Raw genomic sequence first — 25,467 nt, forward strand, 5'->3', positions numbered from 1 at the left:
CCAAAGAGCAGCCTTGAACCCTGCAGGGGTCAGTGCTTGGATGGCAGCCAAGGCTTCCAGCCGCTGGGTGGCCTGTAACTGCTGTGGTCCTGGAACTGCCCCTGGGCCCCTGAGTGGGTCCCCTTTGTCTTCCCGGGGGATGCTGAGGGCTTCTTTCAACTCCCCGCCTGGGCTTTTGCCCGTGTCCTTGAAGGCAAAACCAGCTACAGGCTGGGAGTTCCCACCCCCCTTCCGTGGCCCGCGGGGAGACGGAGGGGGGATGGGGGGCTGGGGGGCGCCGGTGAGTTTGGGTGTCTGGTGTCACTCCATCCTTCCTGGGGACTTGGCATCGGCCGCGTTGAGCAGCATGTGAGGGGCAGATGGTGCGATGGAGCATGAACAGGCAGCAGGGGGCGTTCCCGGGGTGGGACCGCAGGCCAGCTCAGGGGCTTCGGGTGAACTCTCTGTGGGCCGACCGTGTTCTTCATGCCCCCCAGGGCCTCTCGTCCTCTCCGCCTTGTCCTTCTCCCCACACCTGGACCTGGGCTCCCTAAACCCCAAGTTTAGGGTCCCTCCGAAGAGCCACCAGGCCCCAGCTCCATGACAGGTGGGAGGAAGAAAGACTTCCAGGGGGCAAGGCAGGGCCCTCCTGTGCGGGGGGGGGGGGAGCTCTCAGAGAGGAAGGGACCGTCCCAGGATTCTAGTGGCTGCGGCGGGTACTGGTTTCGTGACCCGGATCTCATTCCAAGCGCTTCTGCTACGGGGGGTGGCGGGGGGGAGGGGGGAGGAAAGTGGACCCTCCTGCATGGCTGGAGCCCTAGGTGTTCAGGGGAGCACCTGTGTCTAGACCTTCCCTGATGTGGTGACATGAGCCAAACCCTCCCTCCCATTGCCAAGTCAGTTTGGGTGAGTTTCCTGATCTGCTCTCAGAGCTGGGATGGTCTCGGGTCTCCTGACTCCGGGGTTCTTCTCTGTGCCGAAGTGTGTGGTTACGGCCTTGGACTCAATGCCAACGCAAGCCAGCCTGGGATCCGAGGCTCCTGGTGGTGCCAGCACTGCCACCTGCTGGCCTCATGGCTTTGCCAGGCTTCTGTCCTCTGGCCCGCGTCTCCTGGAAGTCAGTGAAAGAAATGATTCTTCTGGTGCTCCTGATAACTGGGAGAGGTTCACGGGCCTGGCATTAAATGACATTGAACCCCATAATAAAAACAGTCTGTCCTTTTTTTTCCAATTTCTCGGAATCTGCCCGGCTGCTCCTGCCACCCTGCCTCCCTCTTCCTCGTTCGTGTCCCCTTTTGACAAGGTGAGCGTGGGCCTCCGACTCAGGCCCTCTGGCAGACAACACGTTTCTAAGGTGAGTTAAGAGACACCTCTGTTTTCGTTGAGTGTATTCTTTTTAAAAAAAAAAAAACAAACCACCTTTTGAGCTGTAACTCACGTACCAGAAAATGCATCCACTTGAAACGCACAATTCCACGGTTTTTAATATAGTCACAGGGTCTGCAACCTTCGTGGAAATCTCATTTGAGAATCTTCGGCACCCCGAAAACAAAGCCCGTACCTGTTAGCAATCCCTCCTCGTTCCTCCATGCCTCCCCCTGCCTGGCCCCAGGCAAACACAAATCTAATTTCTATCCCTGTGGGTTCGCCTGTGCTGGACATTTACTATAAACGGAATCAATCAGTGGCCGTGTCTTTCGTGGCGGGCATCTTTCCCTTAGTGTTGAATTGATGTGGTTACTTTAGCAAAGAATGCTGGGTTTTAATCAGTGGTTGGGAGGCACTATTTTCTTCTAGAACAAACTTCTTTCAGTCTGTTTATTGTTTTTCCAATTAATTGATCATTTGCTCCAGTTACCAGCTTTCCGTGGGAGGTGGGATGCTCACTAGAACTTTTGGAAAACACAGTGCACTTCCTGTCCGGGGGGCCTCGGGGTACCTCTGCTGTTGGTTCTCTGATTTGGGGAACTTTTCGTCCCCTCCTCTCTCCAACAGCCTCCAAGCCCCTTCCTTCATCCACCCTGACTGTTCTCAAAACCCCCATCGCATGAAGGAGCGGGGTGGTGGGGGGGTGCACGCAGAGCCAAATCTTTGCAAACCGACGTTTAGTCCCTGTCTTCAACGCACTCAGAGGGACAGCTGTGGTCTCAGCTTCTCCCCAGTCGTTTTGTCCGGAAGAAGCACCTACCACGAGTTTAATTATGCAATTAAAGTCATTTTCCTGGGCTGAACAAATATTTACAGCACATTTTGCTGCAAATTGCTTTGCCTGGAGAAAGGTTCTGCCGAGCGGGCTGACGAGCCCGGCATGCATTCACACATTTACACGCCCCATTACCAGGGGGCCGCACGGCACCGAGCAGGTGTCAGACAAGCAAGCCCCCAGGAACGAACGTCCGTGCAGACACGGTGACAGGTGTCAGCAAAGCAAATGTGTTCTTGGCCCTGCCACGGTGCTACTGTGCGGACCGGTGACATCCGTTGGTGATCTGCGGCAGCCCCAAATCCCGGCTCTGTGGCATCAGAGAAACCTCGGGGCTCTGTCCCACTGCTGGGGGGGGGCACGGATGGCGGAGAGAACACTGTGCGGGGACCAGCCCTCTAAGAATCAGAGCCACGTCCATAGTGCACCCCTCACGTCCTGTCATCCGCAGAGCCGTCCTGGGAGGTGGTCCCTGAAAGAACCCGTGTGTGGCACCTCTCTCAAGGGGCCCCCTGTGCTCAGCTTGCTGTCCGAGTCCGGGTGGGAAAACACGAGGCGAAACTTGAGAAAAAGCAGGAAAAAGTCACGTTCTTTATTTCACTCCCTCTGGACTTCGTCTCCATCTCAAGTTCCCTTTTCACCCCGAGGAGGAAGCTTTCCGGTAGTTCACTGGGATGGGGTCAGCTGACTCAGGGTTTTCTCAGCTTGAGGGGATCCTCTGCCCCTGCCCAGCAGCAGAGCTCTGGGGGAGAGTTTGTGTAGCATTAGGGTGTCAGCACTGGCGGAGGACGGGTCCCACCGGCGGGGGCAATGACCAGAGAGAAATCCGGACCCAGGTCTGGGACCCCCTCGGCGGGGTGGGAAGGTCTGGGGGTCGCACCATCCCAGGATGGGTGAGCCGGAGGCAGTCAAGGGGCCGGGTGGGGTGATTTCAGCTTCTAGGCTCCAGCCCGGCTGTGTTGAAGGTCAGCCCTGAGGGCAGTGTAGGGCTAATCCTCTCTCCACCTTGGTCTGGGTGACTGCGTGTCCTTGACCTTGTGTGAGGGCTGCTTGGGTCACTGTGCGCTCCCCCATCCTGCCCCCCAGCTGCCCTGTGTAGCTCCCAGAGATAGCTCTCCCCGGAGCCAGCCCAGGGCTGGGCATCAGGGGCCAGCTGCCGTGGGGGGCAGTGAGCTCCCCGCCCACCTGTTGTGCCAACACAGCCTCACGGAAGGCCCGGGACAGAGCAAACGTGTCCCCGCTGGGTGCCAGATGCCTTGCTCACAGCATCCCGTCTGACCTTCCCAACCCCCTGAGAAGTTACGGTTATTATGCCCATTTAACAGCTGGGGAAACTGAGGCTCAGAGTTTCGTGCAATCACTTGAGAGTACGCTGCTAGGAAGGGGTGGAGTGGGGCCTCACATCCAGACTCTCTGGACCCCCGAGTCCAGAGCTGGGCTATTTTGTCTTATCCTCATCGGCCCCCAGAGGGGGTGTTATTGTCCCATGACACAGGTGAGGGTCACTTCGGGTGACACTGCTGGCCAGAGGCGGAGCTGGGACGGGTCCAAGGTCGTCAGTGTTTACTATCCCGGGGGGGAAGGCGGGAGGGTGGGGCGGCCGTGGCGGAGGCAGGCCCTTTCCCATGGATGAGGGAACCTGGTGCCCTATTTACTGCAACTGCTGACCGTGACGGCCAAGGTCGCTGATCCGGTGCCCTCTGCAGGGGAGCGGGTCAAGGGAGCCCTCCGGGGCCTGTGCCTGGTAGTCTTAAAGCTCTGGAAAGGACAGGCCGTGTGGCACCCCGGGGGCTCCGGGTTAGGGTGGGCCTGAGGAGAGAAAGCAAGAAGAATGAGACCTGTAACCACCGACCCCCAAATGTGCCCCTGCCCAGCACCCCAGCCCCCGCCCACCTGCCACGTGGTCCTCGGGTGCCTCCAGGGAGCTCAAAGGCAGGTCTGTTGTCCCACCTCAGTGTTTGCTGTGTGCCTACCGGGTTCTAGTCCTTAACCCAGACTCCAGCACAGCCCCCGAGACGCGTGCCAGTCGGGGGACAGCCCCTGTGGTAGATTCCGGTGGAAGACATCGGCCCCGGCGGTGGTCTGGGCTCCTGCGTGCCGGGGGGAGGGTGGGGGCTGAGCAGGAATCCGCACCTCGAAACCGACTTGGCCCGGTCTGCCCGTCTTTCCGCCCCGCAGGGACTGGGGCACCGCAAGGTGACATTGGCAAATAAGGTCACAGCATCCTGACCACGACAGCCAGAGCTCCCGGCATAGAAACCAGGACCTGGAGGTGGACGGAGCACTTGCTTGGCCGTTTGGGGAAAACAAGTCAAGGGCCAATGGCAACTGTTGAGTCCTTGTGGTCCCCTGAAAACCTCTATTCTCTTTAAGGCATTTCCTCTAGGCTGATCCCCAGGCTTCCAGGGCCTGGCGGGAACAGGTTCACATGCCAGTCCCCGGGGCACGTGGGTGATGCCGTGCAGGAGCGTAAAAACTTCCAGGAGGGCCAGCTTGGCCACAAAACCAGAGGCCTGCTGGGGGCCTAGGACAGGACCCTGGGCCCCAGGACACACATCTTCACAAAGACGCCCCCACTGTACCTGTCAGCCCCTCTCGGGGGTCCAGGGAACTGCCTCAGAGGCCACCAGGCGGGCAGGGAAACAGAAGCCGGGAACCTGGGTCCCAGCTTCCCCCCCCCACCCCCAACCCGGGGGTGGACGCTCCCTTGCTTTGTCTCCCTCCGGCGTTCGGTGTCTGAGTCAGAGCACGCGTCAAGCAAGGGTCTGTAGCGAAAAGAAAAAAACAAGTTTGAAAGCCACCGATTTAAATTAATACAGCAGATGACACTTAATTCCATGAAGTGGTTTTTTTTTTCCCCATCAGTGGCTTTGGTATTGGAACATGACACTTTGTCGGGAGGGCCGGGCCAGCTCTCAGCTCTTTAAAGGGGAAGACAACTCTGGTTGCGATCTCCCAGCTCTGACGGACGCTCAGAGGGGTGAAGTCACTCTAACCAGCTGCGCCCTGGGAGGGGGACGGCAGGTGCAGGGTGCTGTGTTTGCCTGCACAACGCATGTGTGCTGTGCAGGTGCAAATCCAGCTTCGGGTCTGCATTGTTCCTGACCCCCCAGTAAATGCCGCCAACCCCGAGTCTGGGGGGGAGGGGGGGCGGGGAGGGGCTTGAGGCCAAACCACACCACCCGCTCTCCTCAGGGTGGCCCGCTGTGGGCACGCTGCTCGGTATACAGAAGGTGCTCAATTAATGCTTGTGCCACAGAGCTCCCCTCGGCTTTCTCTCTACTCTCCTCCCTCGTGGATGACAGTTGAGAAAAGTGTTGGTCGACAAGAGTGTAGCGACAAAAGTGCGTGAAATTGGCCTCAATGTAACGGGGAAGGCTGAACCCCCAGACCCAAAGTTTTGCCAGGAAGCACGTTTTAAACTCTCCCACTCAGTTACACAAGGCCTACCATTCACTTCAAGGTTTGCAGTGTTAAAACCCACCGGTCAGTGGCTTCTAGATACTATCTGGGGTTAATTCAGAAAGCCCCAAGCGTGATACTATGCCACCTGTGGGTGACATCTTCTTTGCTCATCTCTCCTAACTGGTTCCTTTCTGTCCCCTCCCTCCCCCCGCCCCCAGCTCCCTCCCTCCCCAGGGATGACCCTGATGTCCCCACCTCCTTTGGAGGGGATTCGGACCCCAACGTGTTTCATCAGAGAGTCCTTGCTTCTTGCTCGTTCAGATCAGAAACACCAAGTGAACGAATCCATGTTTTCTATAAAAGTTTATTTTGTGATTTTTCCAAGAAGTGTTAGGGGCAAACATTGAAATCGCGTGAAGGTACGTAACCAGGGGTATATAAAAATAATTTAAACGTGCATATTAATAATAAAGCAGCGTTTCTTTCTAGCCACAACTAGTAGGTAATCTTGCCCGCGATTTTTCCAAAGGTATTATATACATCTCAGATAACAAGAAACACACACACACACACACACACACACACACACACACAGTTCAAGTAGTTTTCTCTGTGCATTCCAGCTAACTGACACAGCTAAAGAGATAAAAACAGGAAAGACTGAATGCCTGGTGTCCTTAGGGTTGAACCAACATGCACTGGATAGTGAATTTTGGAGACCTGCTGAGATTTCCCTTCCCAATCCCATAGTTACCAGTCCGTACTTTGTGGTCTTATCTGAAAAATTACAGTGTGTCTTTTGAATCGGCCCATGGGTGTGGTCATGGCAGTGGTATGGGTGGTGTCCATTGAGAAAATCCCACTCTCTCTTGCTCCCGGTTGCATTGGAAAGGGGGCTGATCTTAAAAGGAAAGCTCTCGGGTCTGATTACATCTGGCTGATCCTTTGCTTCAGGGCAAGGACCTCTCTCTCGATCTCGTAGGGCAGGTCGGTGTTAACTTGCTCCTCCAGGTACTTCTGGATGTCCTTCACCTCCTTCTCCCAGAACCCCTTGGGGATGTCGAAGAGCTCCTTCACGTTGACGTCCCCCAGGCCTTTCAGGTTCAGGGCACCCTCCTCAGGGATGTAGCCTATGGGTGTGAGCTTGGCACCCGCTTCCCCGTTGATCCGGTTGAACATCCATTCCAGCACCCTGGAGTTCTCCCCGAAGCCCGGCCAGAGAAATCTGCCTTCGTCGTCTTTCCGGAACCAGTTGACGTGGAAGATCTTGGGCAGCTTGGCTGCTGGGCGCTGGGCCATGCTGAGCCAGTGGGCCAGGTATTTGCCAAAGTTGTAGCCAAAGAAAGGCCGCATGGCAAAGGGGTCGTGCATGATGACCTTGCCTATGAACAGAGGGGGGGATCCCGCTGGTAAATCATGCTCTTATGGGACAATACTGGCGCCATTTATCGTTGGCACCAGCACGCGGAGACAGGGAGCACACCAGTCCCTCTGGTCTGCGGTTTGAGTCGTTCACTCAGATTTACCTTTGTGTTCCGCAGCTGCTGTGGCCTCTGATCGCATCGCCGCCCCCACAAACACTCCATGCTGCCAGGTGAGAGCTTCGTAGACCAGAGGGACCCCTGTAGCAGGAGAAAAGGAACACCCCGTAAAGGCTTTGACACAGACCCCTGGGCTGGCGATGGCATCTCCCGAAATGGAAAGACACAGAGGAACGGTATCTTTCTCCTTGAGCTGCTTTTGTCCTCCCAAAGCCAACGCGCACAAGACCGCTGTCAAAGTTACACCACCGAGGCCACGCAGCTGGAAGTTTAATTAGATAGAGCCACAGCCCGTCAAGGATCCAGCCTTGCCAATTATCCCGGATTTTTGGAAGCTGGGGATCTTTGGTGCCCTCTGGCGAGGTCACGAGAAAGGAGAGGTTCCATGGACGCTTTCTGGAAGCCAACACACCCATGCTCCCAGCCTGAACGAAGGAGAGACTCACCGGCAGGCCGGCGGCCTCCGAAGATGATGCCCTCGATGGGCACCCCCTCCGGAGACTCCCAGGCAGGGTCGATGATGGGACACTGGCTGGCAGGGGTGCAGAAGCGTGAGTTGGGATGGGCACAAGGTTCCCCTGCAACAGCAACAGAGGAGGCACCCCTTAGCATCTCGCCCAAACCAGTAGTGCTTAGAGGCTGGGGCCCTGGGGTCTCCAGGAGGGGGCTCACCGTCCTGGGGGGACCATTCGTTGTTCTTCCACGATGTGAGCCTGATGCCCGGGGCCAGCGGCTCGTCGATACCTTCCCAATAAAAGCCCCCATCGCTGGTCTCGCCCACGTTAGTGAAGATGGTGTTCCTCTGGATGGTCTTGATGGCGTTGGGGTTGGTCTTCACAGAGGTTCCAGGAGCCACCCCGAAAAAGCCATTTTCTGGGTTGATAGCCCTTAGGTTACCTGGAAAGTTGTCAACCAGAAAGGTAGACATGAATGCCAAACAAAACGTAACGGATATTCTTAGCTCTGACCAGGCTAATCTTTGCACTGAATTCTCAAATATTTTCTTTTCCTCTTCCTCCCTAGAAGAGATTCCTCTTTTCTCATCCGAGCATGATTTTCCACTTTGACACCTTTACAACCCTTCCTTCCTCGTCGGTTTTCCACCAAGAGTGTTTTAACACATTTATTGTATAAACAAGCAGCAGCATATGGGGCCCCATTTCAATCCAGATCCTATATTAAATTAAAGAATGCTCGCAGAAAACATATCCCTAGGGCTTTGCAAGATCCGAAAGAACAGACTCAAAAAGCCCAATACCGTGGAGACTCTGGCACGCTTTGAAAGCCAAAAGTTCACCTAGGTGCGATCATCGTCAACGGTTAGGTCTAAGAGAGTCACCTTCTTGGTCAAATTTCATCCAGGCAATGTCATCTCCCACACACTCTATCTTCCACCCTGGGAGGCTGGGGTTCATCATGGCCAGGTTGGTCTTCCCACAGGCACTGGGAAAGGCTGCTGCGAAATACTTCTTCTGGCCCTTGGGGTTGGTGATGCCCAGGATCTGTTGGGGACAAGATTCCTCCTTAGTCTGCTTCCTCCGGTCCCTCCCGGTGGCCAGTGGTTCAGTCTGGGAGAGTGCCCAGAAGCCCCAAAAGGGTAGGTTCCCAAGACCTATGTCTTCAGCTGTCAAAGCGAACGTTTTAAATAAGAAAGTCTAAGGGAGCTCCGGTTTGAAGTGATTCAAAAGAGGCATTAACAATCCTCGGTGGGGTTTCTAAACCTGTCCTCGGGGCACACTGGCCTTGCCTGATGGGAACTGCACACGCGTGGGCATTCGGACCTCCGCACGCGCCCCCGCCCCCAGGTCCCCGCCGTGCGGGTGCACGACTTCCTGCAACTTACCAACATGTGTTCTGCCAGCCACCCCTCTTCCTTAGCCAGCCGGCTGGCTATCCTGAGGGCGAAGCACTTCTTCCCGAGGAGCGAGTTCCCGCCGTACCCACTCCCGAAGGAGATGATTTCCCTGCGGTCGGGCAGGTGGGCGATGAGGGTCATCTCTGGGTTGCAAGGCCAGTTGTTCACCAGGGGCTCTGCGCAGGAGGACACAGCCCGGGTGAGCGTGCTGCCTCCCCACCCGGGGGGGGGGGGGGTCCCCGGGGCAAAGGCCCAAGGCTCGAGGCGAGGCTCATTTGCCGTCGCAACTTCGGACCCGGAAAGGGTACACTTACTTTTTAAAGGCAGAGGGCATCCCACGGAATGGAGGCACTTGACGAAGTCCCCGTCGCCCAGCGCTTCCAGGACCGGGGTGCCCATCCTCGTCATGATGCGCATGCTGGCCACCACGTAGGGGGAGTCTGTCAGCTCGATCCCGATCTTCGACAGAGGGGAGCCCAGCGGCCCCATGCTGAATGGGATGATGTACATGGTGCGACCTGGAGGGGCCGGTGGGGGGGGGGGTGGGGAGAAGGGGTGAGAAATGAGCCCAGCATCACAGACGACAACACGGCGACATCGCCCTTCCTACCGGCCTCTGCTTCTGTTTGATTTTTCCCAGTCAAGCAACTGTCTCCCTCACCTTTCATGCACCCTGGGAATCGGGCATTGAATGCTTTCTCGAAGTCCTCCTCGGACATCCAGCGACCTAGTTGGCTAGGGCCGGTTTTGGGGATGGGCACGGTATCTCTTTGCTCTTGGGTAATGATGACCGTCTTGCTTTCAATTCTGGCCACATCCCTGGGGTCAGTGAGAGCCAGCCAGCTGCAAAAAATTTTGAAAAAATTGGTTAGGAACAAAGGGGGCAGTGTCGCCCTCCCCCGCTGCCTCTGCGCACGGGATTCCCTTCCGCCAGGCGTCAGGGGGGAACGGACCAGTCCCGTGCAGCAGCGTGCCCTTCCCGCACCTCACAGGTGCCCAGCGCACGGACGGTGCCCCACCCGTGTGGACAACCGCACCAACCGGGGCGCAGCCGAGGAGATGTTACTAGACTGAGCTTGTCTCTCAGGAGAGGGCGGGTCTGGCTGTCGTCCTCGTCAGGGATGGAGTTCGCAGGGAGTGTCCCTATGATGCTATCTCACGGCCGACTTGAGCCGCTCTATGAATGTCATTAAACTGCAGTCTCTATGGTTCGGGCCATTTCACTAAGTTTTTCAAGAGTCGACGGCCCACCCCGGCCCCCGCTGGGTCTCGGGTCCGCCTCTGCTGGCGGGGACGGTGGGAACGGCGGGGCTGGGGGCCGGCTTACCAGTTGTGGTATTTCCGCAGCCTCTTGATCACCCCCTGGGCCTCCATCTGGTCCAGCAGCTTCCGGTTCTCGCCGTCGGAGCCGTCACAGATGTGGATATGGTCGGGCTGGCACAGCTTGGCGCTACTCTCCACGAATGCTCTCACCGCCTGGGGCAGGCTGTCTAGGGTGCCCTGGACGACCTTGGCCGAGAAATTGAGGCTGCTGGGGAGCTGAGGAGGCATTTCTGCAGGGCTGCGCTAAGGGCCACGACGCTTCCCTGAAATAGAAAACATAGGCCCCTTGAACAACTTAACAGAGGCCCCCAGGGAAACTCAGCCCGTCTCTTTGGTGGCACCTCACCAGAGAGTCGAAGCGCTGCGGGGAAAAAGGAAACGAGTTTGCGCTGCGTCGGCTCCGTAACCTTTAGACACGCAAATTAAAAAGCTCTACCTACCTTTCTCCTTCTCGGATGATCTCGATGAGAGATCCAAGGGTTTCCCACGAGGTGCTTCCGGCCGGTGGACAACCGTTCCCAATGGGAAGGCCGCGTTCGCTGTTTGGAGGCCGGACCTCCCGGCCTTAAATCCCATTGAGGAGGAGGGCCCCGCCCCTCGGCTACACCCGGGGAGGCTCGTCTCTGACGTCAGGGGCAGGACTTTGGATCGCGGCCCCAGTCCATTGTGCTTCTGGACGGGCTTACCACCACAACCCCCAAGGGAGATAATCATTGAACAGATAGCTGTTAATGAGTGCTGGGCGGCCTAGAGTCGCAGACCGGCCGCGACAAGTCCTTGCACAACTTGTGATTGACTAAACTTTGACCCAGTTCGCTCTGCTGATGTAAAACAGTCCGTCCTTCCACTGACGGGCAGGTGGGATCCTGCAGGCCTGGCGGGAACTCCTCCCGGACACCCAGGGCTCCGGGCAGCACATTCCGTGTACCGATGGCCTCTGGCTGGCAGAACACCACCACGGTGAGGTGTCACCCCACAGTCAAAACCTATGGAAAGAGAGCGCCCAAGTATAAGCGAACGCGTGGCTCATTGGGAAAAGTCAGACCTAACGGGGGGCAAATAACCTTCCAGAGAGTCCCCTGTAGGCCCCCCGCCCAAAATATAAACTTGTGAGGGCAGGGATTTCCGCCTCTTTTGTTAATTTTTGTAGGTACGAACTGACAAGGAGACCGAGGCCCAGAGAGGCCCAGCGGCTGTTCCCAGCTCCTGGCTGTAGGGCGAGAGAGGGCAGATTGGAGCCTAAGCATGCGGGGCTCTGGAGTACCACCCCGTACCGCCCCTTGTGAGGTGCCATTCCCTTTTCTGGAACTTTCCGCGTACTCTCCAAGCAGGTCCGGGCTGGGTGCAGTTCCTCGTGGAGATGACTACACGCTTCTCATTTTGCCCTTGCAATTCTGAGCGCCTGGGGAGTGAAGGGGGCTTGGTGGTTTCGCTAGATTACCCTTGAGCAATGAGACCTTTATAACAGCTGTAAAGAATGTGCTTTGCAAGCTGTAGGAGCTTCGGTCCAACTTAATGAACTCGGAAGCCGCTTGCTGGCATTTCGAGATCACCGGGTGAGAAGTCGGGAGCACGGAGCCAGGCCCCGACTCTCCACAGGGGACCCGCCGGCACGGTCAGGGGGTGCCCTGCCCCTCGGATGAGGGTGGGTAGGGATTTACCTGCCTCCACCATGGGGGGTACAGAGATAATTCCGTGACTGTGTCTGTAAGGAACTGTAGAAATACAAGACCCTGAGATGGGCCGCCGGGGTGGCTCAGTCAGTTGGGAGTCCGACTTCGGCTCAGGTCACGATCTCATGGTTCGTGGGTTCGAGCCCCGCGTCGGGCTCTGTGCTGACAGCTCAGAGCCTGGGTGGAGCCCGCTTCGGATTCTGTGTCTCCCCCTCCCTCTGCCCCTCCCCCGCTCGTGTTCTGTCTCCCCCTGTCTCTTAATAATAAATAAACGTTCAGGAAAAAAAGGTTTTCATTTATTTAAAATTACTTCCTGCTTAGGTCACTGGAATTCGTTCTTAGAGGTGCGGTCAGCCGTCTAAGTTTGTGTCATATCTGAATTCAAGCACAAGTAGTGCTCAGCGACCAAGGGACACTTTCTGAGCATGTGACACCGGTGAGATTAGCCATTCAAATGCACAACCATAAACACGCAACACGCACATTTATGCCAGTGCGGTTCCTCTCACCAAATGGGTAGAGATTCCCATTTTGCTGATAAAACCTTAACAGGTTTGATTCCCTCAAAGAGCACGTAGGTTGAACACAAACTTGAGAAACCAGAACTTACCCGCATTTCTAAATGCTCCCCGTAAATTCAAGGTGTTCATGCTCTGAGTCTTCCTGGAGAGAAGTAGCTAGCTCGATTAAAATGTAGGAGCATTGGGGCGCCTGGGTGGCCCAGTCGGTTAAGCGTCCGACTTCAGCTCAGGTCATGATCTCGCGGTCCGGGAGTTCGAGCCCCGTGTCGGGCTCTGTGCGGACAGCTCGGAGCCTGGAGCCTGCTTCGGATTCTGTGTCTCCCTCTCTCTCTGACCCTTCCTCGTTCATGCTCTGTCTCTCTCTGTCTCAAAAATAAATATTAAAAAAAAATGTAGGAGCAGCGGTCACTGCCGCCCTCCAGCCCGTTGTCGAATTACCCACATTTGCCTCAGGGAAGGCTGGCATTATCCTTTTGCAACCGTCCGTCATCAAGATGTGAAAAGGCAAACTGGGTTGCGGATTTACCTGAAAGCACTGAGTTTGTTAGCAGTGTTGCGGACAGAAGCTGAGGTGTTGAGGACACAGCAGAAGTAAGGACAAACTTCATTTACCCCTCTGTTGATGGGGCCCCGCCTTGTCTCTCTCCCTGGAGGATGCCTGCCCCGTAGGGGACTCATTAAGCAATAATCTCAAGGGGCTGGGCCGGAGACATCTGGATTTCCCCCCATTTCCCCCGTAGGCTAAATTGTAAGGAAGACCACCGGCTGGTCCACCCCCTGCAAGGAGTTTTCATGCTCCCGGTGTGGCTGGGGACGGTGGATGGCGCCCTCTGCTGGGCTCAAGATGTGAATTGCATCTGTCATCTCTGGAGTAAATGCCATAGGGATCCCTGACTTTTCGGGGGTGGCTTGGCCCCCTGTGTCCTGAGATATAAGACTGCTCTTTTTAACAACACACAAAACGTTGGTCCCAGACAGAACTGGTTTTTGTTGCAAGAAGGAGAAGGAACCAGGAGGCACTGGGGAAAACAAAGCTTCAGACCCCAAAGTGACTTCTCCACTTCTCCTCGTGGGGTTCCACACCCACTTGGCGGTGGCGGTTAAGCGGCAGGCTGGGTCTGAGGGTGTGAGGAGGGAGGGCGCAGGCCTCCGGAATGCCCGAGCAGAGCAGAGCGGTGACGACGGAACGGAGACAGGGGCAGGGCTTGCCAGAACTCAAAAGGTGTGGGCAGGTGAGCGTGGGAGTGGGGAACGGCCGACTTCGGGGTCAACAGTGGGAGAGGAAACCCTGAACTTGGGTAGGATCTCACAAAGGATGCTGGGAACAGTTTGAAGGAGACAGGCATGGGTGGTTTCTTGGTTACTTGAGGGCTGATAAAAAAAAAAAAAAAAAAAAAAAAACAACAACCCAGAGAGTCCGAAGACCATCCCCACCGGTGCTTGGATTTCCTGCGAGTCTAGATGGGTGGTGTCCACACTGTGCTCTGAGGGACGTGGAAGGATTCCACTGAGCCTCCTCACAGCTGAGCGGAGGAGGGCCCCGTGGGCCGCGCTCAGGCCCTCCTGACAGGCAGCCCTTCTGACTCCATCGGTGGCACCTACTGGGCGTCCAGATTGGATCTTTGTTTGAACCAGAAACTCAGCCAGAGCACATTCAAAATCCACCAATCACAAGCAACTCTTTTCTTGGCGACGTAAAACAGGGGAGGCTCCGAGGCTGCAAACAGGACATCCTCCCAAGCTGAGGCTCTTAACGGCACGATCGATCGTGGCCTCCCCTCACCACCCCGCCCCCTGCCCCACTGATCGGGGTGACCGCAAAAATGCCCCTCGGTTCAGGAATCTGAACTCGGAGGAAACCACGACCCTCCCTCGGTAAAGACGAAAAGGGACAACCGTTTGCCAGAAGGTGATGAGAAACTAGCGGTGTGAATCCCACGCCTCGCCCTGGATCCAAAGGTATGTGTGCAAGTCAACTCGGGCCTCTGTGGCCTCCAAGGGCGCTGACTGGCCCAGCCATGGAGGTTTCCAAACAGCAGGAAAACATGTTCAGCTGCGCAACGATTTGCCACGCAATCATCTGCCAAGGCAAGCCCAGCGGTCCACCCCGGTTGTGTTTGTTCGGGACAAATATTTACCTGTTTTGCATTTATGGAGTAATCCTAATGCCTTCGCAGTCTGGAGGGTATTTTTGCAGAGCTGAATGAGTTGAGTCTCTGTTCTGGAGCCATAGGATCACGTAGTGGAAAAAGCCCTGAAAATATTATGTTAATCCCGCTTAACGGGGAGAGGGGGTCTCCTTCGGGGAGGGGATTCAAGGTGTCGGAAACCAGACAGAGACTGCCTCCGAATTGTGCACTTGAAGATGGGTTGGGTTTTTTAGTTTTTAATGTTTATTCATTTTAGAGAGAGACAGACAGACAGACAGAGTGAGTGAACAGGGGAGGGACGGAGAGAGAGGGAGACACCGAATCCGAAGCAGGCTCCAGGCCCCGAGCTGTCAGCGCAGAGCCCGACGCGGGGCTCGAACTCACGAACCGCGAGATCGTGACCTGAGCCGAAGTCGGACGCTTAACCGACTGGGCCACCCAGGCGCCCCGTAAGACGGGTTGGTCTTATGTGTATTTTCCCTCAGTTAAGAAACCACGACGATTCTGAGGTCCAGTCTTCTATTCTGAAGGTGTGCCAACAATGGCTGGGTGTAGGGAGCGGATGTACAGCAGAGGCTTCTCAGAAGCCCTCCCTAGGATGTGGGCAGGTGTCCAATACCCTCCACCCACCCACCACCCTGTGACCTAACCCTTTTCGCTTCTCTCCACAGCCTGGCAACGTCCGAAGACCGTAATCTTGGACTGAATGTGCACTCACCCAGCAGAGACAGCAAATTATATCCTCAGGGAATCTTCCCTCAGGAGGGCCACGGTTTTGTGGGCATATTCTTTCCACGGTGAAGAAATAAAAGTGAATCTAGGGGTAAACCACTTTGCTCGGTGCACGTTCACAAAGCCTGATCTTTGCCGCGAAGATGGGCACGTAAGGCTTGTTAAGTGAATGTTAATAACCAGGTGCTCGGACCTTCTTAGAGGGCTGGTTATCTCCCGTTTCAGTCATTAGTGGCCCGTGGGAATAGTGGCTCCATAAAACCTTGTGTATTTTCTTTCGAGATTTCTCTGTCAGGCTTATGGCGAGGCATACAAGGGGCGCTCGCCACCCAGAATTGATGCACGTGGGGGACTTCGACATCACAGGCCACATCCGTCCCGGGAGTGGCCTCGCCCTTCAGAGGGCAGTGTCACCTCCGCAGGATGCCGGCTGCTTATGCGGAGGCTGTGGCACAAGGAGATGGCAGGAGACTCACCGTCAACGTCGGGACAAGCAGAGTCTAGAACCGCTCCCACTCCGTGCCCAGCGTTGCTCTATTCTGGGCAGCAGGAGACAGCGACACCACTTTGAGCCATTTGGATCGGGCGGCCTATGGCTTGCGGCCAAATACGTCCTCAGGGAGACAAGGCTCACGTGCCCAGGCGACCCAGAACCCAGACTCAGGAGACCTGAGTTGATTCTAGTCCCAGCTCCCCCGGAAATTTAACCCGATGTCACTCTCTTCGCCTGCACAGCGTGGAGGCGGGTAAGGTACGTACCAAGGCCATTTCCATCCATAAAGTCCCGCTGGGGTATCTCTGTCCACATTCACTGGCACGGAGCCTGAGGTCCGTGGTGGCTTTGGTTTTGCCTTCTCTCCCCCTCTCCTCCTTTGGAAAACTGGCCACACCGTGCCGGCTGAGCCTCTCTTCTTGTTGGAAGCCGGGGCAGTCTTTGTTTCCGTGAGGCATGGACGTCTCCACGCGGGAAGTCGAAGCCACAGGCCAGGTAGCATATGTGCACAACTACATTGGGTGGAAAGTGACAGCTCATCGGGATAAGACAAAACGAGGGTCTGCCCTGATCTTACAACCCCCGCCTTAGTTCTCTCCCTCAAGCTGCATGTTATAGACGGAGCAGACCCGGGTTGTGGCCCGAATCACTCGTGTCTCAACATTCCCTCGGTTCCAAAGTTTTGTTTGCGTGCGACTTTTAGTGTTGATGGGGGGCTGGGGGCTGGCGGTGCGCAGGGCCCCGTGTGTGTGTGTGTGTGTGTGTGTGTGTGTGGACTCTCGTACATCCCCCGGGATGTCCCACGTAGGAGCTCATTCTAGACGACCGGAGAAACAGATGTCCCCAGGGCTGGTGTGGAGTTTCCCTGGACGGGTCACTTATCCTCTCCGATCTCGGCTTCCTCATCTCTACACTGACTCACGGGGGCCCTTGAGTTCAGGTGCCACAGAGTCAGCCAGCATATCCTCTGACTCTGCAACAGAGTGAGAGCAGATTTGCCGTGAAATGCCGTTGCAAACGCACTCGCAGAGAAAAGACGGCAGCACCCGGCAAAGCGCGGGGCGAAAAGAACTAATTGCACGGTTACCGCAAAGACAATCCAACGCCCTTATTTTGCAGCGAGAAAACGGATCCACTTTGCGGCGCAGTTAACTCTATGGGAAACGACGATAATTGCTCTGGAACCGAACACCAGCCTCCCCTTGCGCTCACCGATAACGATGCAGATTCTCCCGCTTGCCTATAATGTGGCTCAGAACAAAAATGCCTTTTCTGGTCCGTGCTGGGAATAATTCCTGAAACTCAGTAAGTCTTAACACGCCCCCAGCTCCTCTCGCCAGGGGGGCAGAATTCATCCCACGGAGACTCAGTGACGACAGCCCCCCGGGGTGGGAATCCAGCCAGCAGGTCTCATCGGGGGCTGGGGCTTCTAACTTAGCTGTGGAACCCTGAAATGTTTCCAAGTTGAATTATATAGAAATCGAGGCCCCTCAGGCCTGTTGTTCTCCTAGTCTGGTACAGAAGCAAAGGCCGCTTCCTGGGTAGAGGGGTCTCCTTTGGGGGTGAATCAACGTCCTCAAAACACGCAGAAAACCCCGTTTGTCTGAACAAGGACCACAGAGTCTGGTGAAAAGAGATGCCTGCCCACAAGCCCCCCTCCCCAAACTGGCCTTCGTTGCCTTGAAGAGATAACCAAATAAGATAAGTGCTAAAGGGGGAGAGAAGTCTTGGTCTCGTGTTTCGGGTATTCAGAGATAAAGTGCAATTGTCAGAGGCATGAGAAACCGGCCGTGGGTGCGGGGAGTCACAAGCCAAACGGGGGTGGGGACAATTTATCTTGTCAGGAAGTCGGCATGTGAAGCAGGAGCAGGGCAAGGGGCGGACGGGGGTCCCTCTGGACCCTCATACGTAGCAGACCCCGGGATTCTTTCGTTTCCAACCAGGTTGACTTCGGTCCTGCCATTCTGCAGAAAGCCGGCCAGATCAGGTCAGTTTCTTTCCCTGGCTCGCACAAGGAAGCTGTGAGGTAAGAGTCCTCTCTCCGAGCCCTTCTCTGCCTCGTCCAGAGCTGGCACGGCCAGGACCGGCAAGGTCTAGGGCATGGGCACCTCTCCGGGGCTGGCCTCAGCTCCCGAGCCCCGTGGGCTCACTCTCCAGCTAGCAGGCCAACTGTTCGGGGCTGGGGAGCAGTGGGCAGGTCTGGGCTTCCAGAGACCGACTTCTCGAGAGGCGGGACAACCTCGCCGAGCGACTGATCCTATCTGGCTGTGAAGGTCATCAGAAACAGGGACTGGCTCCGCGCTTTGACCTGCAGGTTGGGCCCGTGGTGTCCTTTGGGGAGGCAGTAAGAACGTAGCCAACGGCACGCAGGAGGCAGAGACCTGCCTTCTCTCTTGACCATGTGGCCTTAGTCAACTTCTGATAGGGCAAAGATAGGGTAAATTTGGCAGAGAGGGAAAGGTTAGGACCTGAGGTCCCCGGGTGGGGAAAAACACACATTTTGGAACAATGCTGGGAGTGTCTGACCACAGCAAGCCCCCTTAGGCCTTGTGGTTCCTCTTGAGAATGTAACAGGCACTACCCACCCCCCTCGGGTTTCCCTCAGGAATCCGACCATCAAAATACCTGACTAAAATAGGTGAACCATAAAACTCACGTTATAGGAGGGACAGTATGACCACCGGCCGGTTTCTCACACAATGGAGCCGAGCCAATCAGGAGTGGATGACCCAGCACCGAGAGCGATCCAGCCAAGAAGGCTGGACCTGAGAAGGAACGAGGCCAAGGCAAGCGGGGGTGACCAGAACCCTAGAAAACAAAGACCCTTGCCTACAGTCGGGGGCGTTCACCTTTGAACGCCCCCTCTCTGCAAAGAGAGAGCTTTCCTGCTATTCTTACTTTCGTATATTCTGATTAACCTCTGCCTGCTGCTCATTTAATTCTGTCCTCTTCTTCACTCTTCGACGCGGAGACAACGAACCCAGGGTATCGAGGTAAAAAAAAAAAAAAAAATCCTTCGACACACTCCTACCCTCTCTTCGCTCCCTCAGTTTCCTCTTCTGTTCGTTGAGGATAACCCCAGTACTTGCTTCATGGGGTAGTTCCAAGGATCGGGTCTGGTAAGTCGACAGCAGGATCGGCGCGGTTGAGCAAAACGCTCCTAAGTAGCTGGAAAGGACAAAGCACCAATGCCACGGGCGGGCACGAATTCTTTTATTCGTGGAACAGGGGAACCCTCTGGGGTGCTGGGCGTGGCGGGGAGGGGACATAAAGGCCAAGGCCAAACCCCCAACTTCTGGGAGTCCGTGTTCTCCCTTCTTTCGACAACCTCCACACCGCAAACCCCGCCTGGCACATAGTAGGTGCACAGCAAACGCCCCCTCGGTAAGCCCAGCTGGGGAGCCCAGTTCGACACGCAGATGACCAAGCACCAAGTGCTCTGTGCAGGCGGTAAATACACCCAATAAATGTACCCACTCGCTAATAAATCCCTGCCCACAGAGTAATGGTGCTATCACCTCGGCTTTCTATTTAACTTCCTCCATCTGCTTTCCTGTCTCCCCTTCCTCTCGCTCATTTCCTTGAGTCAGATTTATGTTATTACACGTGCAGAATAACCTGCTCACTTCTCGCTGCTCACGCTGCCGTTCCCCTGCTCATCAGCTCCCCGGAGCACGTAGCGCTCGGACCGATTCGAAGCCGCCCCGAGCAGCCATTTTTCTGAGCTGTGTTGTTTACTTTTCTGGAAGTCCCACGGCGCGCTCTCATAATGGCAAGCATCAAGAGCCGCGAGACGGACGCGCGTTCAACGAAACAGGTGCACTAAACAGCCCGAGCCGTTTTCCAGGTCCTGAGTTACGGCCGAACTGGCTCTGATCAGCAGAACGTGGGAGCTCCTGGGGCATGGTGGCACAACTTCTGGTGAGGGACGGGTCTCGACAGCCTTGACGAATGGCTGGAATCATCTTCCACCTGCCCGACTTCATTCCAACCACAAGCTGCCGAAAATACCCCCTCTCCGCTTGCCCTTTGCTGAGTGCTGAGGCACGAACCAAAGTCCGTTCCCGAGCTGGGCACCTAATTTTTGTTAATAATATCTTCACTCTATCAATCACTGTTAACTAACGGGAACATTTGAAGAAATTAATTTGAGCCCAGCCAGAGGAACCATCGCAGCTCATTATAAGTCTCCTCCCCAATGAACTCAGCAACACTGACTGCATCACAAAGACGCACGGTGACTCAGGCTCGCCCGACTTGACTTCCTCCCACAGAGGACACTTTCTCCTTCAGAGAGCCGCTTCCTATCCCGGGGCTGTGCCAAAGGCTTCTTAATTCAGGTTTAATGAGGGTTTCTCGATCGTCCACCTCATTCTCCAGAAGCACGGAGGTGGCCACAGACCCCCGATGACGTGGGTGCCGGTGGGGGGGGGGGAGGGGCGTCTAAAATTCACCTGACACCGAGGTCGGCCTTTCGCAAGGTGGCCTCTACATTTCTGCCCAAGGGTAGGGAGCAAAGAAAGAGGCAGATGCTGTAGAAGGAAAGACCATGGAGCCCCTCGTGCCCCCGGTACCCTGCCCACAGGCCTGTTACCCCAAGCCAACCTGAACATTGCCAACTGAAAAGCCCGCCGTCAGTCTCCCCAGGCCTGCAGCATCTTGGGAACGAGATGGCTGGCCGTGGAGCAGCCCCTGCGGAAGATCACGTTAACTTCCGCTCAGCAAACCACAACCTCGGGATGCAAGTTCAAAGAGCTGTAGAAGCATTCTGAGCATTGAGCATTTTTCAACAAAAATCGTAAGGAGCCACGACCAAGCAAGATTGGGTTTGTAGTGAACTGTCCTGGGGCGGTCCGTGAGAGACTCGGGTGCTTTGGGTCAAAACCTGTTTTTAAAATACGTGCGTCTGATGATTTTTTTTTAAGTTTATTTTATTTATTTTGAGAGAGAGCATGCGCACGCGTGCGAGGGAGCACGGGAGGGGCAGAGAGAGATCGGAGAGAGAGCATCCCGAGCAGGGCTCCACACTGTCAGCGCAGAGCTCGACGCGGGGCTCGAACCCACGAACCGCGAGATCACGACCTGAGCCGAAATCAAGAGGCGGACGCTTAACCGACGGAGCCACCCAGGCGCCCCGTAAAATATGTGTTTGATGATTCATCTCAAATACGTCTCTGTTTAGACACGGCTGCGTACGTTTTGAATGTGTGAAGCCTGTTCCAGCAGCCTTAATGCTTTGTTTTTTCCTTTCAGGTGAAAATCCCAGGCGCCCTTTGTGTTAAAACGAGTTTTCGCAGCTTCCACTTGCAGAGAGAGCCAGATTACATAATTGCATTCAGGAGGCCACCACTAGAAAGTAGCGCATGTGCACGACCAACGCTAAATTCTTGGGGGAGGGGGGGAAAGAAACACACCTTCTCGGACTTTCTTTGTTGTACTCTTCGCAGTCGAGGGCAATGGCCATCAGGGGTCTTCTTCTGAGCTGTCACATTGCCTAAATGAGTGCATGTCGGACATTTCCAGAGGGGCGAGCTCGGTAGGCACCGAAAAGGGAAGGAAGGGTCTCCTCGAGGCTTTGACGGGCCCCGTCAGTTTGGGGTTTTCGGAACGAAGGCGTAGAGCACTTTAACTTCGGAGCAAGTTGTCCTTGTTCAACACGGAGTTCAAAGACTCTCAGACACTTGGAGGGAGAGGAGGGGAGAAGTTCTAGGCTTTGCTCCTCACAGGCGAACACCCCACGGTGACATTTGAAAGGCACTGTGGAGGTAATGACTGCTCCAAATATACTCAGAAACGCTTCGCTCTTCATTGTTCTTTATGTGTCTCATTATTGTCATGTCAAAAAAAAAGTTGCAAGTGACACATGTTGTTCCTCTGAAAAAGAAAGTCCAAGTCCGCAGGTGAAACCTAAGCGTATACGCGGGGAAGCGGAGGCCCGAACGTCACCTCCGTGAGCACAGAGACCGCGTCGCCTCTGGCCGCGGGCGTTGTAACAGAAAGGCATTTCAGTTACCGCGGGTTCGCCCATCACTGCTCCATTCCGCCTTCTGGGTGCCTGGGATGCTTATCGGTACAGATCTGAGCACAATCCCCAAGGAGCGAGCAGAAGAATCCTGAACATTCCAGTCCATTGTTTCAGTAACACGGCCCGGCCCGTCTGCTAACTCCACCGTCCGTATCAGATTGCGGTTCGGTCCTCGGGAGCTGCAAGGGCCATCGCCGCCAAGTCAGCTTCCCTTCTGGGGCTTCAACTTGAGCCACCTTTGTTCTGACCTCAGGACCTTTGCTCCTGCTCTGCCTTCTGCCCCGAGGAGCCCTGCCCCCTGGTGTGCGTGGCCGGGCCTTTTTGCCATTCAGGGGTCAGCACTTCGCGGCACCCACCAACACCCAGTCCCTTATTGTGTTTCCTTCCTGCCACTTATTACGTACGTGACATTTGTTGTCTTCATTTGTCTACCTGTTCCATTTCAGAATCCCTGACTCAAACATCAGGCACGCAAACTTGTTCTGAGCTCATCTCTCCGAAAACACGGTACCGGGCCATGAGTCACCTTAGACGTGAAACCAAAAGCTCACTTTATGTTAGTGATTCATTTGTGTTTTTGAAATTAAACAATTTCCTTTATGCTCTGTTCGCTTATATAACCGTGCCGGTAAAAACTCCTATGAGTCAGGAAGGAGAGAGGTGGGGGAGGGAGGGGGGGGGTCTTAAGTTCATCTTTTGTCATAAGACGATCAGTCACCGCTCGCCAGATGTCAGCTGAGCACCTCAAACACGCGCTGTTTTAATGGGACCTTCTTCTGGTCGTTATTAATTAATTTACTCATTTATTCACTAAAACTTTCAGAGTAATTTACCATCTGAAAAGAGAGATGACAGCAGAAATAGGGGTGTGTGGCAGAGAGTCCACAGTAAAAGGCCTGAATGAGCCACTTTAGAAAATACTTAAAATTTTTTCAACAGTGAAGGTATAAAAATTAAGGGGAGATGAAAAGCAAAGTTTTGGTGGTAAATTAGAATATGATAATACATATGAAATGCAGGGACTTTATCATTTGCAGTAAAATGGTTATTATAATAGCACGGTATTATAAAAACAAGAGGGCGAGGGGCGCCTGGGTGGCGCAGTCGGTTGAGCGTCCGACTTCAGCCAGGTCACGATCTCGCGGTCCGTGAGTTCGAGCCCCGCGTCAGGCTCTGGGCTGATGGCTCAGAGCCTGGAGCCTGTTTCCGATTCTGTGTCTCCCTCTCTCTCTGCCCCTCCCCCGTTCATGCTCTGTCTCTCTCTGTCCCAAAAATAAATAAACATTGAAAAAAAAAAAAAAACAAAACAAAAACAAGAGGGCGAGTACAAAATCAGAGGAAATCTATCTTACCTTGTTGGCATTAAGATAGAATAAAATTGCACTCAGAAAACAAATTACGCCTTCTATTATTCTCGTGAAACCTGCACTTGGCCTGGGCAGTCCGCTGGAAACTTCCTTCTTTCTGCTGTGTGTCTCCTTTAGTGAGGACCTGTCACCGACCTGCTCAGAGGTCTTGCCTCGGGGCAGAGAGAGACATGGGATGGCGTCTGAACTGGGTCCTGCCCCGGGAAGCTCACAGGCCCCCCCCTCTGAGTGTGCTGGCTTAGAAGTTGGCAATAATTTCGAAGTCGGTATTCCTCTGTTCGTTTGGTCATGACCTTTGAGAACTGCAGAGAACCTTCTAGAAGGAGTCTGAGTCTCTCCTCAACCTGCAGAGGTCACTGCGGCCGCGGATGGCGCATGACTCGGTGTGGGTTCGAGGGCACGCGGAGGAGCCCCCGTCTCTCCAGACCCTACTCTTGCCGGGACCCCATGACTGAACCACTCTGTGCACCTGAAACTCGCCTGAACCACAGGTCTTGGCCAGATCCCCTGGGGTTGGCTGGGCGCACTGGCGGCGTTGGAGGGCGGCGGGGTCCTTTGTGCAATTTGTCCCAAGAGTTGAGAGCGACCCACCCGTTTCTTTTCTGGTGGCGTGCCAAGCTACACGGATGCCGTCCAAGTCTAGGCGGTCCGTGAAAACCCCTCCCTGTGCCTGGAAACTCCGCTCCGGCCCTCGCGAGGAAAGGCACATGTAACCACGTGGGCGGTGGCTTCAGAAGGGGGCCCAGGGAGGTTGGAAGCACAGAGCCCTTGCTGTGTGGTCCAGCAAGCTGCCTCAGCGTCCTCATCTGAAATTCGGGGAGAGGGGCGGCAGGTACTGCGTGGGGCCGTGGTGAGAGATCACCCACGGGAGCCTAGTGCTGGATGTGCAATCATGGCCGACAATCATGGCCGCGGCCTTGATCTCTCTCGGCTATTCTCTCTCCCGGTGGAGAACCAAGGAGATCCAGCGCAACCTCAGACGTCACGCTGGCCCTGAGCTTCACTGACACCTGCGAGCTGTGACACTGTCCCCCGGCCGCGTCGGAGAGCCCAACCCACAGGACCCCCCCGCCCCCAGCACCACTTAGCCACCGCCGCCGCCCCCCCCCACCCCCGGGAGCGCCAAATCTCAGGCTCTCCGATCATGTTTCCAAAATGAAAGTACACTTATAATTTGTCTGGCTTCTTAATTTCTCCTAAGACAACGTGGCAGCCTCCTCTGCTCTCCCCCTCCGTGTCGGCTTTTATCACGTCTTGCTCTGGCTTTCCATCTTGCCTGCTCGTCTCTGTCGCTCAGCCCCCGCTGTATTCAATTGTCACTTCAGTATTAGCCCACTGTCTACCTGGCAACCCGCTATTATGCACTTAATTTATTACTTGGTTTCCTACCCCGATCTTGTGATTCATTTCTAACCTTCACTGGCTGTAACGTAACTCCTTCGCCGTTGTTCTTTCCTCCTCGCCAGCCCCCTCAACCTTCAACTTTCAGATGACAGCTTCAGTTAAGGCCTGGAAAACAGTCTGATCTGCAGCCCCCAGGTGACGGTCTTGTTTTTCACTGAGCAATCAGTTTAATCAAATGAAGTTCGGTACTTAATGCTTTCAAGTCCTTTCGAATAAGATCGGAAGAGATAAACAGGAACCAAGGAGGCAAAGAAGGGAATCGATGGGTCCCACAGGCAGGTATTAGACCCAAGACTCAAGTCAAGACACTGCTGTTTTCAGCCTGACCTTGCTGGACCGTGCAGCCTAGAAGGTTACGCAAGTACAGGTCAACGGTCACCATACCAACGGTCCCTCCGAGCGTGGGTTTCTATTTTTAGAATCGTGTGCGACAGTTTAAGAATGAGGAATCTTGTTGTTTTAAGGATGCCGCCCCCCGCCCCGCAAAGGAAACCCAAAATATAAAACATCACAGTTCCCTAACAAAGTGCGTTCTCTTTCTGTTGCTACAGCAACAAGGTGTTGGGGTGGGATTTTCTGGGGAGAGGGGCTGCTAGGGAAGGAAGAGTTTGGCAACAGAACCTTGGACGTCGATGGGTAGGAAGGGCTGGAAAGGAGCACAGGACTCGACTCCCCAATATTCAGATGAGGAAACTGAGGTCCAGGGAGGGTGAGAAGCTTGCATGAGGCGTGGAGCCTGCTGTCTTGGCTCTAAAACCCAAACTCTTTCAGCATCTCAGCACCTGGAGGCAGAACT

The 25,467-nt window shown here is 55.2% G+C and overlaps 1 protein-coding gene across 1 annotated transcript; it reads right to left on the bottom strand.

Annotated features, from left to right (window-relative positions):
- Positions 1 to 5,931: 5,931 nt before the first annotated feature.
- Positions 5,932 to 10,881, bottom strand: PCK1 (phosphoenolpyruvate carboxykinase 1). Its single transcript, XM_043553610.1, has 10 exons — positions 10,747 to 10,881; positions 10,311 to 10,569; positions 9,645 to 9,826; positions 9,298 to 9,501; positions 8,972 to 9,159; positions 8,468 to 8,630; positions 7,801 to 8,025; positions 7,575 to 7,706; positions 7,114 to 7,209; positions 5,932 to 6,969 (listed from the first exon to the last, which is right to left on the bottom strand). The coding sequence occupies exons 2-10, from the start codon at positions 10,532 to 10,534 to the stop codon at positions 6,515 to 6,517; spliced, it is 1,869 nt and encodes a 622-aa protein (XP_043409545.1). The 5' UTR covers positions 10,535 to 10,569; positions 10,747 to 10,881; the 3' UTR covers positions 5,932 to 6,514.
- Positions 10,882 to 25,467: the final 14,586 nt, after the last annotated feature.

The sequence above is a fragment of the Prionailurus bengalensis genome, chromosome A3 (genome assembly GCF_016509475.1).
Source record: "Prionailurus bengalensis isolate Pbe53 chromosome A3, Fcat_Pben_1.1_paternal_pri, whole genome shotgun sequence".
In the NCBI taxonomy this organism is placed as follows: domain Eukaryota; kingdom Metazoa; phylum Chordata; class Mammalia; order Carnivora; family Felidae; genus Prionailurus; species Prionailurus bengalensis.

Excerpts from the sequence above, each read along its gene's own strand:
- PCK1 (XM_043553610.1), bottom strand. The coding sequence starts at position 10,534 with ATGCCTCCTCAGCTCCCCAGCAGCCTCAATTTCTCGGCCAAGGTCGTC. Across the intron at positions 8,026-8,467 it reads GATGAAATTTGACCAAGAAG|GTAACCTAAGGGCTATCAAC; the intron begins GTGACTCTCTTA and ends ACAACTTTCCAG. Across the intron at positions 7,707-7,800 it reads CGAATGGTCCCCCCAGGACG|GGGAACCTTGTGCCCATCCC; the intron begins GTGAGCCCCCTC and ends TTGCTGTTGCAG.